The sequence below is a fragment of the Astatotilapia calliptera genome, chromosome 16, assembly GCF_900246225.1.
Source record: "Astatotilapia calliptera chromosome 16, fAstCal1.2, whole genome shotgun sequence".
Lineage (NCBI taxonomy): Eukaryota > Metazoa > Chordata > Actinopteri > Cichliformes > Cichlidae > Astatotilapia > Astatotilapia calliptera.
This window is the reverse complement of record NC_039317.1, coordinates 12,356,810-12,377,596: the sequence shown is the minus strand read 5'-3', so window position 1 is coordinate 12,377,596 and position 20,787 is coordinate 12,356,810. Positions and strand designations below refer to the sequence as shown.

General features: G+C 42.2%; 1 protein-coding gene across 1 annotated transcript in view; it reads right to left on the bottom strand.

Moving 5' to 3' along the window:
• fgf14 (fibroblast growth factor 14) overlaps window positions 1-12,809 on the bottom strand; it is a 43,526-nt gene extending 30,717 nt beyond the window's left edge. Inside the window, exons 1-3 of the mRNA XM_026145931.1 lie at window positions 11,461-12,809; window positions 4,124-4,234; window positions 2,868-2,971 (exon numbers count right to left, since the gene is read on the bottom strand). Coding sequence (XP_026001716.1) covers window positions 2,868-2,971; window positions 4,124-4,234; window positions 11,461-11,653 — 408 coding nt within the window. The 5' untranslated portion in view covers window positions 11,654-12,809. The remainder of the gene's footprint in view (window positions 1-2,867; window positions 2,972-4,123; window positions 4,235-11,460) is intronic.
• Between the last annotated feature and the right edge of the window lie 7,978 nt (window positions 12,810-20,787).

The following is a 20,787-nucleotide window of genomic DNA, read 5'->3' as shown; positions in this document are numbered from 1 at the left end:
TATCATTGCGGTAAAAGCCTCAGAAATGCATTTAATATGTAAAAGAATACTGTACAACTGGCCAAGTGAATACTGATTAATTAAACTAACCTCGCTTCAGGGAACTTACTAAAGAACACTTTTTTCCAATAACAACAGCTTGTTTTTCACTGTTGTTCAGTGTCCTGTGTTTGTCTCCAATCAGCATGTTTTTGTGCATTATCATAACCATCAAAGAAGCTTCTGAAAATGTGAGTGCACTAAAATCAAATACGCCTAATCGGTAGGAAAAGGTCGACTGTCAGATTGTCGCTTGTGAAGGAACACCGTGATAATGGGGGGAACGCTGCACCTTTCTTTCAAAAGGAGAAGAGCAGCGGCAGAAAGGAGGGGGTGGTGAAGATGGAGGAGGATGAAGAACATCTTACTGAGCTGCCATTAGTGGTCTAATTCACACACTAAGAATCAAAAAGAGACCTTTGAGTGGGTGGTTGGATTGTTGAGGGCCGATCAGAACCTCCATTAGCACAGAAATAAGCTGCAAATGGAACAGAGGAGCTGCGTGAAAAAAAGAGAAGGGCCAACGGTGTTGAAGGAACACAGTGCTCCGGCCAGGCAGAGCCAGACCCACTTCACAGCACTTCTGCTCAGCTAAACATGTCAAGAAGCTGAAAGATAAAATACCAACCACACAGAGGGACGAGAAACTCAAAGCTAATTCGCATTCTTCTTACAGGTTCTTATTACTGTAGGTTAGAATCCCAAGCACCGACAAACTGCATCTATATTACAGTGAAGCTTTGTTTATTGAGCTGTGAAAAAAGTGTCACAGCTCCTCCATGACTGAACTAAAATTGGTTGCTATCTCCTTTAAGGATGTCTCCTTGAGAAGCAATGGACTACTCCAAGCTTTCCTGCTGAACTTGGATCACTGCTTTGATGACTGCCATTGTGTCAAAACATACACAGCTTGATTTGCAAAGTTCTAAATATGCTGATTAGTGAGTGAGGAGTCAGTGAAGACTGTGTTGGTCTTACCAAAAAAACTGCCGTGAGCAGAGACTCGATGGCACGCTAGCATGTATCGAAGTCTGGTCATTAGTGGCAAATGTCCTCTTTCACACTTTTCACTAAATTACAACAGAACTCTATGCTGAGAATCTCACCCTCAGGGGGCAAATTTATGAATCGCAGTTTCAGTGTTATACTCTAGACTTGATTTGAGTCACTGTCAGAGGATATGGTGGATGAGCAAGACTGGATGCACCGCTTTAAGGTTTGGAAACTGAACAGCTCCGACTCAGAAACCTGATGACGCAGAAAAATACCAGCGATGATTCTTGGGAGGAAAGTTGTTAGTTTGTTGCATATTAGTGTTTGAGGTCTATGGTGAAATGGCAACTTCACATGTGCAAGTTATGAGAAGAGGACTTTCAAAGGACTATACAGAACAGCAAGAGCACTGGAAGAAGTTAAGCACTGCAAAAGAGTTGGTCAGATTGAAATTGGTACAGGTTTTGAATTTCCTGGATGGATTTCTGGAATGTTTTTGAGCACATCTCATGTATTCTTATATTTACACAACTGCTGTGCTCAAAGTCTACTTTTATGCCGGTTTAATGCAATATCATTCTGTGAACTGGAGCACATGCAAAAGAATTGAAAATGTATAAATGTGCAATCTGTGTAAGTATATGGTGAAAAAAAACATCTCAATAAGAACAAGTGTCTTAATTAAAGTATGTGTTTACACGAGAAAAGGGCTGCCTGCATTTAACGAATTGTGGAATCGTGTCTTTTTGTGTGTTCTGATAGTTAGCACGGTTTCATTTATAATCCCTACTGTGCAATTCTATAACAAGAGCCACAGGATTCTAGGTCAATCCTCTCAAATGAATTTCATTTTTTGGCCTAAGTCAAGCAGTGATTAAGCAGACGGGAATCCTACTATATACTTGAAGAATGCTCGTGCATGGTACAGTAAGAGAAGTAGCCTCTGTAAACCTCTACGGTAATGAATGAGGGAAAAAAAAAGGCAATTCCCGGTCTGTGCTCTGAGCATTAGGAACATGTGCACAGCAGGAGGTGACGAGACAATGATTCTGATGGATATCCCTGTCCAGCAGAGAGTCACTCCTCCCAATGTTCTTTCTGCTGATTGATTTGAGTGACTGGGAGAGGACAGAGCGGACTGGGTGAGGTCTTATCACTCCCTTGGCTGCCTAACCTGCCGGGCCCATGTTGTTTTGAAGAGAGGCCGTCAATAATAGTGGGTGACTGTGTAGTGAAAAACAATGGCTGCTCTTCAGATGTCCTCACTCTAATAAATAACGCTGTAGCTATGAATGTTGAATATGTAGCATAGGTTTATGAATGCCGTGCTAAACATTTCAATGTGCCACATGACAAAATATATCCTGTAATTTAGCATTTTAGACCGACAGAGGTAAAAAAGATAAACACTTTGTTTTTTTGGGGTTTTTATCCTGAGCATCCTGACCGTTGTCATCAGATGTCAATTCATATAGACTGACAAGTCGCAAGGCATTTAAGCTGATGAATAAAAATTGGACTGCATAAATTTCTGCTTAATGGGATCCCTGAGCTTCACGGAAATGCAATTATCCTGTTGCAAATGTGGTATTGCAAATATTGGAGACATGGTCAAAGCCCCCTTACTGAAAATGGAGTCTGCCTTAATGTCAAAACTGATGATTTTATATGCATACAGCTGTACACAGGTACAAAACATAAACAGATGCCACACATAGAAACATTTTCAGCATTATGCTTCATTTTGTGTTATGCAGGAACAAAACAGGTGTCTTACTGAAAGCCGTGCAGAATAGAATAGAATAGAATGGAATAGAATAGAATAGAATGCTCACTGATGTGTACAGGTGGCCCTCCCCGTTCATTGCGATGTATAACCCTGTCTTCACGGATTGAATGGCGACAACTCTGAGGCCCACAGGAATAAGGTTGAACAAAGCTGGGGAACACACACGTAAAACAAGCAAACACAAACATTCATCAAAATCTCACCAAAAAATATTGAAACAGACAAAGCAAACATTAAGTAAACTTTAACTAGATGGGGGTAAAACATTTAAGTAACAATCCATCATCTAAACACAAGATGTCTATCTTTAAGGCGTTGCAAACTATGGATAATACAACTGCTGACTGCTGCATTTAGGTAATCTCAGAAGATGAATTGCAGCACAGCTGGTGGACGTGACTAGCCTAGCGCAGCCTTGGCCACTCAGTGCTACCTGAGAAGCAGTTGTAATTGGGGCCACCGCTAGTGCAAGGCTGATTTAATAACACCCTTGTTGTTGTAGCAGACTCGTGGTAGGTAATGGGTATTGTTTGTATGGGGGAGAAACAAGAGGACTGGCCTGGCTGGGACATTAGGTGTGTATTTGGGAGACATGCACTAAAGGGATGCAATGAACTCAGCTGACCCTGCAAGCAACTGGAAAGGGCAGGCTTGCATCCTAGAAGAAAATCTGAGAGAACTAAATGCAGAACCACTCATTTCCTTTCCTTTTTGATGGCTTGCGGTCAGTTTCAACTGCCGACACCTAATTTGATCCTGGAGTTAAAATGACACGCTATCTATAATGCTTACCGTTTCAATAAGTCCCTTCAGCCTACCGCATGTGACATGTGCCACATCTCTTCCTGCTGACAGGAGTAAGTGACACAATGCAGAGTGTCAGGCTAGCATTAGCACCAAGCACTGGAATCAAATTAACCACCTAGCCTGAAGTGTTAGAGGAGCAGTGCCAGAACAAGCTAATAATACCTTTTTCTCTCTGTTGAGCCTACTGTTTCCTGGTCCACTTTGCCTCTCGGGAAAAGGACCAAACTGTGTGATCCCATGGCTCCATTTAAGAGCCATTTTTGCTCCAAAGATCAAAAATACTGACCAGACATTAGCAGAGGGTGACTGCTTGGTTAATTTTTTTGTATAAGAAGAATAAATATGGAGCAGGAAACAAGCCAGACATAAAATTGTGCTCAAGAAACCTACACAGGGTAAACTTTTCTATAACCTCTGCTAGTATTTCTTTAGATTATTCCAGACACCTGTTAAAAATCTGATCTACAAGTCCAAGAGATATTTCAAGGTACTCACAGGAATTACTGCTGTCATCCTTGGTCCCATCAAGAGAGCCATCGGGGTTCATTTGCAAGTAGTATCCCTGCCTGCAATATAACCTGGTCACTATACCCTTGAGCTGGGGATCTGAAGGAAAGGGGGGGGGGGAGAGAAAGAACAGAGAATAGTTAGAATAAACTTCAAGAATGCAACTTTTTTGATTTAATACACAACAAAAAGAAAATTGTTTTCACGGGGACTTTATGGCAAAACACCGAGACACACACAAAGTATTGCAGCTGGTGGTTTTTCACAAGCAAATCCCCAAGCCACCTTTCTGGCACATAAGCCCCATCCTGCTCAGAGATAGTCCATCCAATTATAGGTAGCAGAATTAATCTGTGGTTGCCTGACTCCCATAATGAACCCAATAGCACCCTCTCTGGGTTCTTCGTATGTAGGATGTGAGAGTGTCTGCGTGCCGTCCCTTCTAGCTGCCCCGACAGGGGAATTAGCCGCATATCTACTGTAAATAAATCACTGCTGTTTAATTGCCCAGAGCCGCTGCAGCTCAGCGAGTCGTATTGTAATTTAGTTGGCATTTTGTCAGTTTGCAATAACATGACAAAAAGTGAAAGTGAAATGTAAAAAGTAAAAAGCAGTACAACACAGAAAAGGACACATTTTAATAAACCTGCGTGCGGGTGCACACTGGGACATCTCTGGAAAAAAATATTGCTTGCTCTCAAGCTGCGCTGTGATATTTCTTCATCTGTGTGCTTTTGTGTACCTGCGCGTCTGAGGTCATATACTATCAACATTAGACTTATTGTAGAGACAGCCATCACACCAAATTTCATTCTAAGAAAACCCTAGGGAGGTGAAGAATCAACTTCACCTGAGTCCTTGCATGCTACTCGGTGTGTGTGTTGGTGGGTGAGTACAGTTATGTGGAAGAGATATAGAAAGAAACAAAGAGAGGCCGCAGAGGAGAGCTCCAGAGGTCTTGCTGAGGGCAGCATCGGGCTTTTCCCCCCCGTTACTGTGCGGCTCGGGGCATTCTCCTCTGAAATGGTTCTTTCAGTTGATGGCATTAGCCAGCTCTGAGACCTTTCCCCGCTCCCTGAAAGGGAGAGAGAATGCCTCTCTGCTGGCGGATGGGAGCAGCGGCGCTATGGCATTCATCTGCACTGCTTTGTTGCTTCAGCAGAACAATGAAAAGGTGGCTAAAGCAGAATCTGACTGTCAGAGTGCCTCCGCTGTGCGCGATTCAGGCTGACAGGATGGTGACAGCATCTATCTGGTTCGCAATAATGCTAAGCTCAGTCAAAATCATTGCAGGCATTTAGCCAGAGACAGATGTCACTGTGAAGAGATCATCGTCCCTGGTCTTCTTTTTCATTGAACTTACAATACATGTGACGCGTTCTAAAAGCATTGTTAGAGTGAAGGTTGGTTTGAGACCTCTTTTGTGCCAGTAAAATGACAAAAAAAGAAGAAAAAAAATTCAAAAATGTAACAAATAAAATTCCGTTTTTGTCAAAATGTTTGGTTTATAGATTTCTGCTTAATACTTGTATATTTTTAAAGGAAAATGGAAAGATTAAAATTTAAAGAATGGCTTTTTTAAAAAGCCTATTAAAAAAATTTCTCATTATTTGTCCAAACCTACCGTAATATGAGTACTTGAACTTGATCTTGGATTTTTAATATCATTCTTTTTTAGCATAATCTTTCCGCTTGTCTTTTTGCTATTGCCCCCTTCCATGAGCACCATTGGTTTGAGGATTATCGACAGCACTCGTGTTATCGTCTTTTTTGTTTTTCCTTATAAGCATATAGCATTTTTCTTCCCATGACAACTTTTCTGGGCTCAGAAAACACTTTTAAAAAATGACACTTTAAATTGTAAAATGAAAACTCCAATAGCCAATGTGCAATATGAATCTCACATTAGAAAAAACAGCAAATGCCGCTTAATAAATGATGAGGATGATTGGAAATTAATTAGAAGTCATTGTGTGGATTTATTAATGGAATTAAATCCCACATTTTGATTAATTTGTGCAAGTTTAAAATTATTCAACACCTTTTGTTCCAAACTTAGTGAAGCTAAACAACCTAGTCGTCCAAATTTGCTGTCCTCTGAGCCGGATAACTAACTTTAGTCTTGCAAAGAGAGACTCCTAACCTGCAGGTCCTGCAGCTGGGGTCGTGGCTCGAGTCGAGTTCAGCTTGAATGATTTTGGTTTTACAGCACTGTGTTAGAGTAAAGGTAATGAATATATTTGTGGCATAGCCTTGTGGATGGTCCGTACTCGTCTCACAGCAGGCTGCACATAAAGACCAAGTTATGCGTGGGTTGGTGTTTTTAATGCACCTTAACTTTAAACTGTGTGAGCCTTAGGAGGTGGGGTAGATGTAAGTTTCTTCATTTGTAAGAGAGACGGACAGAGAAGATGGAATGTGTACCAGTAATTGCAGCAGAGCTGAGTACAGACTCTTTCAACTTATTTTTAAATTAGTTTACAGGTTGTGGGTCATCCCACATACCACTAAGACCAAAGTGATCTCCAGCTCAGAGGATGACTCATTTGATGAATATTAGGTTATAGCTTGCAGTCGACTTTATTGCATTTTGTGCACAAATACATCAAAATCTGGGGTGAATTTTATTTCTTACCTCTACAACAGGATTTCAAGTGTTCAGGATAGTCAAGGCCTTTAAATACTATATATTAATCGCAGGTAAGGTGAGACCACCTGTCTTAGACATTGAACCTCCTTTTTTATCTAAGATATCCTCCCTTAAACTGCCTCCTTCTGTCCTGATGCAAATGTTTCCACATCGTCACATTTGATGTGACCTTGAGACACTTAAACAGGTGTCTCCAGGTCCACAAACACATGCTATATCAGCTGGCATTTGTTTTTTCAAACATAGAGGTACCCAGCAGTCAGATAGAAAACCGTGCAACCTTAAGACCACTGAAGACAGGTGTGTTCTCATACAGTAGTGAGAGCCGGGAAACATGCTCACACACACACACAGAGCACTTTCCAGGACACGACAGACTAATATGGTGTTGGGTCTCCATTTGCTCTAGAAACAGTCTCAATTCTTCACAGATCAGCAAACACCGGTGTTACACACAGATTTTCATGTTTATATTCAATGAGCACACACAGCTCCCCTGAGCAAATACTATTATGTGGAAACACAAACTTGGCAAACATGTGATCAATAAATGGCTTTGATCAACATTTAACTCTTGTGAGGGAAAGGTGAGATTGATTCCGAGGACATCTGTCATAATTAAAACTGCATAACTGCGTATTGTGTTGTGTGCGTGTGCGATGCACATGTGTGTGAGGTGAACTTGGCTCCTCTATCGTGCCATAAATCATGAAATACTGGCTGTGTTCCCTGAGGCGAGCAAGCCCGTATATCTCACACACACAGACTTCCCCTTCAGCTTCAATCATAAGTACTTCAGAGCAGCAGACAGAGTGAGCTGAAAATAAGTCAAATTAAAACTAATTCAAGCTAATTCATTTCAATTAAAGAAGACTGAAAAGGGGGGGAGGAGACAAAACAATTGTTAAATGGGGAAGATAAGTCTCTGTAATACTGTGCATGATAGTTGAGCTCTATTCCAATTCTGGGGAGTGTCTCTATGAATATGTCAGTCATGTTTTTAAATACCTAGCGAATTATTTATGACTGACAAATACACTAGCATGCATTCCAGACAAGCTTGATATGGTGCGTACACTCTTTAAAATCCAGAAGAGCTTTGAAAACGTCTCTGTGGTGTTCTCTAAGTCGACGAGGTCTTTGACTCGTGCTTCTTTTCTTACTTATTTCTTTTCTTGTCTGTATGAAGACGACTCTGTATATAACAGCCCCAAACAGTGAAACAACAATGCTGCTTATCACAGATGGAGTCTCCAGCCTCTAATCTCACTGGACTTTCCCAGTCGCACTATTGGTTATTACAACTGAAGCACTGTATGTTTCTACATGCTTTGTTTCTAAGGAAACTGAGTTGCGGCTTGGCATCAGCGGGGGGTTTCCTTGGAAAATAGAGAGCATCGGAATCGTAAGACCTCAAATTGTGTTGTTTTGTAGCAGTAATCCTCTCTGTGTATAAATTCAGCTGTGACAGGAAAGTTGTGAAGCGACCTCGCTGCAGTTCCCTCTTCCCCTTTCTCTCTTATTTTCTGTTGTGTCATCCCTCTGTGTGTGTGTGTGCAGGGGAACATACTCACCTCAGTACAAAGTAAGCAAGCAACATGCGGGGTACAAGGAGACACACACACACAAACACACAGGCACAGCTGCAGCAATACTTGTAGACTCCTGTCAGCCCTGCCCTGCCTGACCCACTTTGGATGTTTCTAGAATAGGAGAAGGGCTTTTCCAGCCTACAAAGGAAAAACCCTTCTCGCTTGTGTTGTCATATGAAAGGCGATCAAAGCAGCGTTCTCACTCCTTTCCTATTCCTCCTTCATCAACAACATCGCTGACATCTCATCCAATAACTCAGCACAGACACTGGAGGCTGACTGATGACGCACTGCTCTGTCCTGTCAACATGTGCTTGAATAAACAGCCAGGGAGCGGGAAATCACTCATCTCAGCTGGCTTTTTGGATCACGTATAGGGTAATCTAATGTAACGTTATCTAATAATTAAGGGATCTAATCTGGCGGGAGATAATTAGAGCCACAGCAGCGAGATTATAGGCAAGTCCAAGCCACGTGTGCCCCCGGCTCGCTTACTGGGTTTGAGTGTAATAGGATTTATAACTCCCATCTAATCCCCTAAAAAATTATGGCGATCACTGGCTCTGTATTTGCTATCAAAAAGCATGGATTTAAAATTAAAGCTGATATGAAGGACGGCAAACAAAATGCTTCCACGCAGCATATCCCCCGAGGTACTGACAGATGTCAGGGAGCCACATCTGTGCGGCTTAATGATCAACTGCAACAAAACAAGCTCAAATACAAAGTGCCAACTGATCATTTTCTGTACGGAGAATGCTCAGGCTTTGATACACACTGTAAGTCAATGCCAATCAATGCAGCCCATAGTGTCTGACTCACAAGATCAATATTTAAACCCAAAGGGAATACTAGACTTAGGGATTCCTTTTAATTCACCCCAACTCCCTCATTCTGACACATCTGAGAAGGAATTTGAAGCACCACAGTCTGTTTGGGCTCAGCTGTCAGAGCCCAGTGTTTTTGTCACCTGGGAAATGACGACAAATGTGTACGTCCGAGCACGTTAGCGCAACCTATGTGATCAGTGGTGCATTTGGGTTTTATTCGCTGGCAAAGAAACATCTTTTCAGGGTTCAATATTAAATTAAGTACAGCAAACAAGTCATTAGTCTTCCTAAGCTTTGTGCTCTCATGCTAACACAGTGGAAAGAAGGAAAGAAGGGAGAGAAGGAAAGGAAGTGTCTGAGAAAGAGAGAGAGAGATGAAGCAGTGAGAACAGTAACAGTGGCAGGGAGCACCCCGGCAACAACGTCGCATATCAGTCGATAGAGATTTTCCCAGTTCATGTGAGACGGAAATTAATGAGGTATTTTCCCCATTAGGGCCTTTAATCAGAACGAGTACAGAAAGAAAGGAAAGGAAAACAGTGTTTGTTATAACGAGACACTCAAAACTAAGGAGAAAACGGCCATTTTAAAGGAGCTTCCCCCTCCTTGAATTCTTACTTTGATTTTATGTGAAGTGTCCCTCATCTTCCGGGCAGACTTGTGACACAGTTCACCAACACTTGTGCTTTAGCTGTTACTGTGGATTACCGTCACTTATTTGAAATTCAAGAGGCCGTGTGTTGCTCCAGAAAATGGCCGATCCAGGTGTGATGTTGTCATTTTATGCTTGCCAGTGAAGGCTGACTTGGCATCTACATCTCTGCACTCAGAGCAGACTGAAGCACACGCCGCCCCAATGAAAGGAAACACCAGCATACGGGCCCTTGTATTGACAGATGTGGACAGCGTCATCTGTCCACATCTGTGATCTGCGAGGGCTTCTGGATGCTGTTGACAATTTCAAATGAAAAGATAGATGCGCCACAAGCCAATTCGGAGGTGACACAAGAGGACGGACAATTAAATACACACACAGACAAAAATGGGGCAGCCACACATACACATCCCACCACATGCACACTGTGGGCAGACGCAGAAACAGCAGCCTGGAGGATAGCTGGTTATACCCTTCCATTCTCGTGCACCCTCACCCATGGCCAGATGTGTCCTCTACGGGCTATTATACGGATCCTCTTTCATCAAAGCCATTTTAATACATGTAATCACTAAGGGCTGGTGAAGCAGACACTTCATGGTGTTGTTCTGCTCCAGTATGAACAGAGAGACTCAGCAATCAAAATGGCTCTCTTTGTGGACAAGATGAAAGAGTAAACGCTGCTTCCGTGCACATAAAGAGGAAACAAATGCAGCTTGCCAAGAGGGTTCAATCTGTTGGAGTTAGAGCATGTGTGGTGCAACAGGTCTGATACCTGATGATTCTGAGAGAAACATGCAGCTGCCTTCAATCATTCACTAACAAGGGGGAAATGACCGGAGTCATTTTCTCCCTAAATGAATTACCCTCATTTCTTTTTCTAAGGGAAAACACTATTAGTGATTCCAGCAGTGAGCTAATTGTTGATATTGCTCTTTTAGCAATCCCAGGTTGCCACTTTACAGCCAAGAAATGTTCATGACGTGTTCATAATTGCACGGAATATCATTCGGAACAAGAGGGGAGGCCACTGGCTTTGGAAATTGAAGAATTATGCTAGGATGGTGGTGGGGGTGGAGGAATTATGTTTGAAAGGAGTAATCTCCATTCCAGCGATACTGACCTTTTACTTGCATAGAAATGAGTTTCATTTTGGGCTTCTTGTAATCTACTTATGTACAGCAGTTCAGCATATTCTGTATGTGCTTCATGGCGATCAGACCCCTTTTTAGAATCACAGAGGTGACAGCTACGTAAACCTGTCTAAACCATTTGGTACAACTCGTCAGGAGCCCGTCAGCTACCTGGGTCTGCATAGAAATCAGAGGAATGTTGGTTATTTTCAACCAACTCGACTACATACACAAAACATGGTGCTCTGTCTTCTCATAATCAACTTTAACTTTTTTTTTTGGAGCACAAAGGTTTAACGTGGCAAATGCGTCTAATAAATAAAAAGCAAACATTATTGACTCGCCCCCTCGCTGCCCTGGCTCCAAGGTTGTTTTTTTTTATAGTGCAGTCCTAATTAAGCGATCAACCAGTGGTTGAATGTATGCACATGTTTACACTGAATACACACTCTGAAGTTCCCAGACCTTGTCTCCGTAGTCTCCTCTTCCTGAGGCCGAAGATGCGCACTTTGGAGAAGATGTCGACCAGGTTCCCATTGCAGAGCCCCTTGTTCTTGTTGGGGCTCTTTCTCCGTCGGTTGGTGGAGGGTCGGTCTAAATGCTGCTCCCGTGCCTGTCTTTTCTGTCTGATCAGCCCACTTGCGATAGCAGCAGCCATGGCTCAAAATATCACAACTGCTCAGGTCCAGTCTGCACTCGGAGCACGGACTATTCAAACAGCCGCCTCTCAGAGCTCGCAGCCCGGGTCACAGTCCCATGGTGGCGGCTATGTGGCTCGTTCCGTTATGTCAAATGCCAAATAAATATTTCTAAAAGCTGGCTTTCCTTTTTAAAAAAATCAAAAAAATCAAAATACTACATGATAATTAGGGGATTAAACCAGCTGTCACTATAACTCGAAAAATTCTTGAGCATGGTGGAAAAAAATTAGATCAGTTCATGCGTAATTCAGCACATCAGTGACTACAGTCTTGATTCCGAATATTTCCGAGGATTATTCATACCTGTGCTGTGATGTGTTTGTTCATTGTCTGTGAAATAATCAGCAGCATCGCCTCCTTAAATGTCCAGCACGGGCTTCCTCGTCCGCTCGGTCAAATCTCACCTGCTCTTTCCTCCTTTCACACTCCGTTTTTTCCCCCTCTCCTTTTGCCAGACGAGATTGCTTTTTTTGAAGTCAGTCTTTAGTCTGCGGTGGGGACGCCCGTGCATGTGCGCCGCCAGCAATTAAACAAACACAGGCGCCTCCTACGAAGATCACAACCCGTCTCAAGGCACAGCAGCTCGGGGCGAATCCAGCTCCCAAGTTTGCAAGAAGCAATCGGCGACAGGGACCCCGCGATGACCGAACGAGAGAAACACAGTTGGGAATACAGAGGAACGCGCAACCGAGCCAGAGTTGTTATGTGGAATTAATACCAAGTTATTTTCCAACTACCAGTCGACGTGTCGGCTAGTGTTCACAACACAAGCGACTGGGCGCGATAGGATCCAGGGAGGGAAAAACATACCCAAAGCTGATCCTGCATGTGGAGATGACGTCTGCATTGTGTGACAAGCTGCATACAAATACATTAAACTTAAACCCCCCGGCGACCAGCACACAATTCGACCCAGTGCATGTTCACAAAAGAGCCCACTGCGAGGAAAACGAATGCATAGCGATCAGTGCGCAGTGGGAATAAGGGAAGAAAGTAACACCACAGACAAACGGCGCAATTTATTTTCCAACGCTGAAAGAAAAAAAAAAGAAATGTGGGGTGGGGGTGGACGGGGTAGGAAGTGCTTGTTTATATGCCCCAGATCAACAAACGTTTCCCATCAACAAGTCCTAACCACTCGTTAGTGCACGACTTGAAGAGGTTGCACCCCCTCCCACTTCCTCCCTCCTGACAACCGAGCCCCTGCTTGAAGAGAGAAAGTGTGTGTGTGTGTGTGTGGGGGGGGGGGGGGGGGGGACAGACTGTCTGAAGCCGTTAGATAGTAGCATTTCAGTTTTTAACGCTTTAGTTTGGACTCTTTAGAAAGCTACATTCCCTTTACCACTCATGTGGAAATAAGAAAGCCAAACGCGAGGGGACAGTGTGCCATTATGAACTCCCTTTCACCTCATTATCACAGGACAGTCCATATATTTCCACATATAGTGAGTGGATTACTGCTACTCTTCTTCTTTGTTATTTATTTATTTATTTTGCTCCATCTCATGAAACCTGTTTATGTTGTTCTAATTAAGATCGATTCAAGTCGCGCGCTCCATTTGCTGTGTGCGCCTTCAGCACCAGGGACAGCGTCTCTGATTTCTGCACCATCATGGAGGTGGGTCGCGAGTGTGGGGGTGTCATTTCTTCAGTCGGTTATCATAACCTTTACTTAAACGTCCACGAGCCACGAGACAGCGCGAATGCCTCCGGTAAATCACGAGTAAATGAGAGAGACTCCACTCCACTCACGACCCGCATGTGAATTTAAACGCTGACCGAGACGTCTCTGATCCACGCAATAAATGCCAGGGCGAGGTTGAGGCGTCTGATCCTTTTCGTTGATTTGGGGATAAATATCATCCAATTCTCAATCACAGGCACAGAAATTAAAACTCAAGAGAGCCATCTGCTGTTTGTGGCTGTAATTAAAGAGCCTGGCTCACGGGGGACTAAAGTGTTGTACTGAATAGCTCTGATGTGCGTTCACAACACACACAAACACATGCACACACACACATGCACACACACATCTGTTGATATCCAGCAGATGTACACATATAAGATTGACTAAAGTGACAAAGGAACGGGAAAAATGTGTGAGGACAGATGAGCAGGTTTATAACAGCTGGATGAAAGCGCTGTTAGTGATTTAAAAAAAAAAAAAACACGAATTCCGCTTTAAAATGTTCTTTATAGATCACATAGGTTCACAAAAGACATTCAACCCGCTATGCGTGGGCTTGTGTGCTTTTCCCCCGACCCCTCATCCCACTAGATTGAGCACATATCGTGGGTGCATTAAAAGTTTATGTCCTAGGAGCCTCCTGCTGCTGCGGTGCTCTGAGAGACATGCAGTTAACGCTCCAACCAGCAGCGGACACTGTCAGCTCAACAATGGTCCCACAGCAACTTTGCAGAGCGGCACTGTCACCGTGACGGTTATGAATCGCAGAGGGCTTCTACTTAAGCTCACACATATAATGGATTTTCTTTATTCCTCTGGGTTACATCGCCTGACTGCACAAGAAATATGCATCTTCTCCTTTGAGTATATATATATATATATATATATATATATATATATATATATATATATATATATATATATATATATATATATATATATATATATATATATATATATATATACATACATACATATACATATAGGGAGGCTGGTGAACTATAGCCTTTCCACTTTCAGTCTCACAGCATGGCAGCATGGGCATAATATACATGAACAGCTTTTTCCTCAAAGCACATAAATTCACATGTGGAAGTCTAGTCAGAGACAACACTGTGCAATCTAGGGCAGTTCTTTCCTTTAAGCTAAACACAGCAGTGGTTGCAAAAAAGCATCGAAAACCCCGTCAAACAGTCGAAGAGTAAAACAAAAGCGCACTTACCTACATTTTTTTTCCGTCTGTGTGTGAATGAATGAGGGTCCATGGCAGGCCCATTCCAAAGACCTATAAGCCAAGTGTTTTCCCCGTGACTTCTAATACCCCATTTATACTGCACCTTCTAGGCTCTAACATGGTTACAGCAAACTGACAGTCTGCCCTGAGCTGTTCACAGTAATTTCTTCAGGAAGGCCCTAAAAGCTTCACTCATTCTTTAAGTTGGGTCACAGAGACAGGCAGTTAGATAAACAGATGTGGACACTTTGTCTGAGGCTGCCCGCAAACACAAGGCTAAATGTTGCCTTAGGCTGGAATCTGCAAGACATTAACTAACAACAGTTATAAAATACAAGGCACGCCAATGCCGGTTTTTGAACCTCTATTATTTGTGTGGCACTGAGCATAACACCGTGCACATCTGGCCTTTATGGAAAACCCTGGAAACCAAGATTCATTCACAAAGATTCGACAAAGCAGAAGCTGCAATTAATGCAACCACAGCCTCATCAGGTCAAATCATTTAAATCCAATCTCCTCTGAGAAAATGAAATTATCTTAGTTAGATGTCCTGCTGCTGAGGCAAAGCAAATGGCAACTCACAGAGCTGAAGTAAACAACCCATTTGATTATTGCTGAGACTTTGCTTGAGGATAGTAGGAGGGGGCATGTTGTTTTATCACCTATCCTGATAGAAAAACCAGGCAGCAGGACTCAGCACTTCTGAGGCTCGACGATATAAAAGAACCTTAACTTTACAGAATGAAATTACATTGCATTATCAAAGACAGCAAGTTAATTCAATTTGAGAGGACTAATGATTTTTCCCAGCTCAGATTCATGTCATCCCTCTACCCCTCCATGTCTTTTTCTTCTTCCCCTCACTTTAGCTGTTTAATCAGGGAATATCATGAGTCCATATACTGAAGTAATAAAAGCTTAGCAAGCCCAGTTATAGACTTTAAGTATCCTACAGTGCTCGTGTATGCGTCTCATTAGTTTGGATGAGTTTAATAGTCCGAGCTAATCAGAGAGCTAAGATAGACGAGTGCACATAAAGAGCCTGTATGGGGCAGCGACTGTGGAGAAATTTTATTAAGTGGTCATGAATTAAGTGCACATACTGAAACCGTGGAGATGGGAAAAGGCCAGAAAGCTCAGGGGATCGCGAGCACATGATCATGAACAGTCTTAACTAGTTTGTTATTTTGCATGCTCATTACTGAACATTTTTGCATTTGATCACTTTGAGTGAGATTCCTTTATTAGATCGTTCACTTATGACCTGAAGAAAATTATTAAAACTATGAAAACTGTCAAATTTATTTAAAAACTATAGAATATTTTTAAACTAATTCCTTGTTTTATAAGCTTTATTTGACTTGAAGATGCCTTTGTGTTATCTTTGTATGTGCCGTCTTTTTCTGTCTTATTCGGAATTTCGTGAATGTTTGATCCTCTTTGGATTTTTGGTCCACGTTACTAAAGAATCCTCCTGTTGGTGAAGTTTTACTCTTGCTACTGGTTGAACACCATACGTCTAATGCCTCTAATGGTGGAACACACTAGAGAAGATTCATTGTGTTCATGGACTGTATTTTCGACCTGATGAAGGTCTGTGTGCCAAAACGTGTCGGAATTTTAGGTTAAATATAACCACGCCAATAATAATAAAGGTAATTTGCTTTGATCTGAAAATACAGTGCTTTGGAGTTTTAGTGATAATTTTAGTTTATATGTCATTGGAAGAATACATTGATGCACAATTGACATTGATTGGCTGGAATCACTTGTTCAGTTTTTGTTTAAGTAGTGTTCTGCAACATTCAGTGGCCTTTTGTTCCCTTTGTGGTGTCTTTTCATTTAAAAAAAAACAGTCCCATTTAGCGTTTTTATTGTAGTGGACACAAAGTTTTTAGTAAGTTGTAAACATTTCTGTGTTTGCTGGTACACTTGGGTTCCATTACACATTCTTTGCAGGATGCCCGGTAATTGAAAGAATACCAACAGGGAATTTCCACCATCTGTAGACAGTTTTCTAATGGTGAACTAATGAACACCAAAGTCTTTAGAAAAGCATTTTCTTCTCTGTGTATTTCCATAATGTTTCTTTGGTCCTGTGAAAGTTGCTTTTTTTCAGCTGCTCCTTCAGGGGCTGCAGCTGCAGAAGGATCCACATGTTTGATTGGGCACAGATGTTTATGCCCTTCCTGATCCAACCCTCTCTCTGTGTCTCCTCCCGGTGTCAACCAGAAGATCACTTAACAGATGTTAAGTGAACATGTTAAACACTACACTATAGCACAACTAAAAATATTAAAAGTACATACAGTGGGGCAAAAAAGTATTTAGTCAGCCACCGATTGTGCAAGTTCCCCCACTTAAAATGATGACAGAGGTCAGTAATTTGCACCAGAGGTACACTTCAACTGTGAGAGACAGAATGTGAAAAAAAAATCCATGAATCCACATGGTAGGATTTGTAAAGAATTTATTCGTAAATCAGGGTGGAAAATAAGTATTTGGTCACCTCAAACAAGGAAAATCTCTGGCTCTCACAGACCTGTAACGTCTTCTGTAAGAAGCTTTTCTGTCCCCCACTCGTTACCTGTATGAATGGCACCTGTTTGAACTCATCATCTGTATAAAAGACACCTGTCCACAGCCTCAAACAGTCAGACTCCAAACTCCGCCATGGCCAAGACCAAAGAGCTTTCGAAGGACACCAGGAAAAGTATTGTAGACCTGCACCAGACTGGGAAGAGTGAATCTACAATAGGCAAGCAGCTTGGTGTGAAAAAATCAACTGTGGGAGCAATCATCAGAAAATGGAAGACATACAAGACCACTGATAATCTCCCTCGATCTGGGGCTCCACGCAAGATCTCATCCCGTGGGGTCAAAATGATCATGAGAACGGTGAGCAAAGATCCCAGAACCACACGGGGGGACCTGGTGAATGACCTGCAGAGAGCTGGGACCAAAGTAACAAAGGTCACCATCAGTAACACACTACAACGGCAGGGAATCAAATCCCGCAGTGCCAGACGTGTTCCGCTGCTGAAGCCAGTGCATGTCCAGGCCCGTCTGAAGTTTGCCAGAGAGCACATGGATGATACAGCAGAGGATTGGGAGAATGTCATGTGGTCAGATGAAACCAAAGTAGAACTTTTTGGTATAAACTCAACTCGTCGTGTTTGGAGGAAGAAGAATACTGAGTTGCATCCCAAGAACACCATACCTACTGTGAAGCATGGGGGTGGAAACATCATGCTATGGGGCTGTTTTTCTGCCAAGGGGACAGGACGACTGATCCGTGTTAAGGACAGAATGAATGGGGCCATGTATCGTGAGATTTTGAGCCAAAACCTCCTTCCATCAGTGAGAACTTTGAAGATGAAACGAGGCTGGGTCTTCCAACATGACAATGATCCAAAACACACCGCCCGGGCAACAAAGGAGTGGCTCCGTAAGAAGCATTTGAAAGTCCTGGAGTGGCCTAGCCAGTCTCCAGACCTCAACCCCATAGAAAATCTGTGGCGGGAGTTGAAAGTCCGTGTTGCTCGGCGACAGCCCCAAAACATCACTGCTCTCGAGAAGATCTGCATGGAGGAATGGGCCAAAATACCAGCAACTGTGTGTGCAAACCTGGTAAAGACCTATAGTAAACGTTTGACCTCTGTTATTGCCAACAAAGGTTATGTTACAAAGTATTGAGTTGTATTTTTGTTATTGACCAAATACTTATTTTCCACCCTGATTTACGAATAAATTCTTTACAAATCCTACCATGTGGATTCATGGATTTTTTTTTCACATTCTGTCTCTCACAGTTGAAGTGTACCTCTGGTGCAAATTACTGACCTCTGTCATCATTTTAGGTGGGGGAACTTGCACAATCGGTGGCTGACTAAATACTTTTTTGCCCCACTGTATGTATTGGTAAGTGTGTAAGATTTTGTCAAGAGTTGTTATGTCTTTTGTTACTGGATTGAGGGCACATGTCAGAGGCAAGATTTAGGAAAATCAGTGCATATAAAAACACAGATGATTTACAGTGTTGTACAGTGCTGTGGTTTACATCCAAAGTCTCAGTAAACATGTTACTAAATACCTCAATAGATATGTAATATATATATATTTTTTTTCAAACTTCTAGGTTTTATTTTTGTTGTTGTTATTCTAAAATGTTGTTTTTTTTTACGCTGAGTTTGAGTTGAGGTTTTAATTTAATGTCAGTAAACTATAATAACATTGTGTCTATAATTTCATTACAGATTGAGATCACACAAGATTTTGTCAACATCAAGACAGAAATCCTGAGTTCACAAGCTTTTTCTTGCAACAGTGAAAAGTCACATATAGAAAGCAGTAAATAATGAATAAGTGAGTGATGTGAGTTACAGCCAATATGGCGTGATGGGAAAGCAGGGCCTAGTTGTTGCTGCCTCCTTATTGCTGAAGGAATATATGAATGAATGAGCTTCCACGAGGTCAACCAAGAAGCAGTAACTGTTGCTTTACTGTGAGTGAGATCATTCACTGTGAATAAATTATACATTTAAAAAAGTGGCAGAACAACCTCAGAGAGACTGACTTCTGAATATGTGGAACAGCTCGCACACTACGTCTCTGCCCACAGACCTTTAAATAGCCGCTTCATCATCTCATGCAGAGTGTTATAAAAATCACTTAAATGTGCATCACATAATTGCCCCTAGGTATACTAAATATGCCACCAGAGAATATGTATGGCCACACTACAATATGTCTCTCTGTTGCGAGTGTGATGGAGCACTGCCCTTTCTCTGGGGATGAGATTAAAGTGGGCCTGAGGTGTGGGGCCCTCTGACGGAGACATTAATGAAACACAGTGGCTTCAAACTGTTAGCTTCACTCACCAATTGTCTAAAGTCAACTAAAAAAGAGGTAGTTAACACTTTTGTTGCTGAACTAGCGCAAAATAAAACAAAATAGTCTTCTTAAAGTGGAAAAAAAATGAGTAAGAAAGAGGATGGGATTGTGGGGACATAATTATTGAATGAGGGGGTCTCATAATGGTGTTTTGCTTAAACAAAACTCCTTATTAAGTCTTCTTGGCAACTTTAGCTTTGAAATGGAAGGTCACTCAAAAATCAGATATGTCTGGAGGCTTTGCTGCCACATTTAAAGCTGAGACAGCCGATTTTTGCAAGTGAAACGAGACTAATTTTGCACTAGTGGCAGTGATCCAACTGATCTCAGTCGCCTCTTGGTTGCAGTGTTTAGTTAAAAACTCAACAAAAGCTCAAAAACAAACAGTCCAATATGATGCATAACTAATTTGGGGGTGTTTAAGGACTAATATGAGCGAGTAAACAGATGTATACAGGGAGCGATAGATGCAAATGCAAAAGAAGATGAAAAGAGGAGAGGCCAAAAGTCAGACATGCTGGGGCAAAACAATGTCACAGTTCACCGGAGAGTCAACATACTGGTCATACACATCCTCTATTCCCGCTTCATTCTCTCTTTCTGTATCACACACACACACACACACACACACACACACACACACACACACACACACACACACACACACACACACACACACACACACACACACACACTGCTTCATCCTTTGATCCTATTTTAAGTCTGCAGCAGTGATGGAATGTGCCTTGTCAGCAGCACTGCAGAGTGAGGTTCCTTGGAGAAGCCCTGGGCAGTGTGGGAGAATATCAATTACTCTGAGCCCCTGTGGCATCGCCTGCTTCCGGATTTTAAGGCTGACACCAGGCGCACAAAAATGTGTGCTTGCATGTGTGCATATTTTATTGTTTTGCTTGTCAGTGAATATGCACACAGAGGTGTCTAAACCAAAGCCAAGTGAAGTGGATAGGTGTGCACATTAATATTAATCATTTCCCGACGCAGGTGAAGGACCTCTGTGTATTTCGGTGCTTCATATAATGTTAATGAGGGTGGCACCAGGTCAGGTCAAGTTCTGTTTGTGAGTTCAAAAATAAGACATGAAGAAAATCAGGTCAGTGAGTTCTGATGTGAATGTAAAGAATATTCATGTAGTCGTGTCTGCAGCATAGTTTTCAATCAGGTAACTCACATTTTTAAGATAAAAGGCCAGCCAAGCAAAACCGTGTGTGTGTGTGTGTTTAAGTGCAATACACAAATGATATTGGATATGCAGA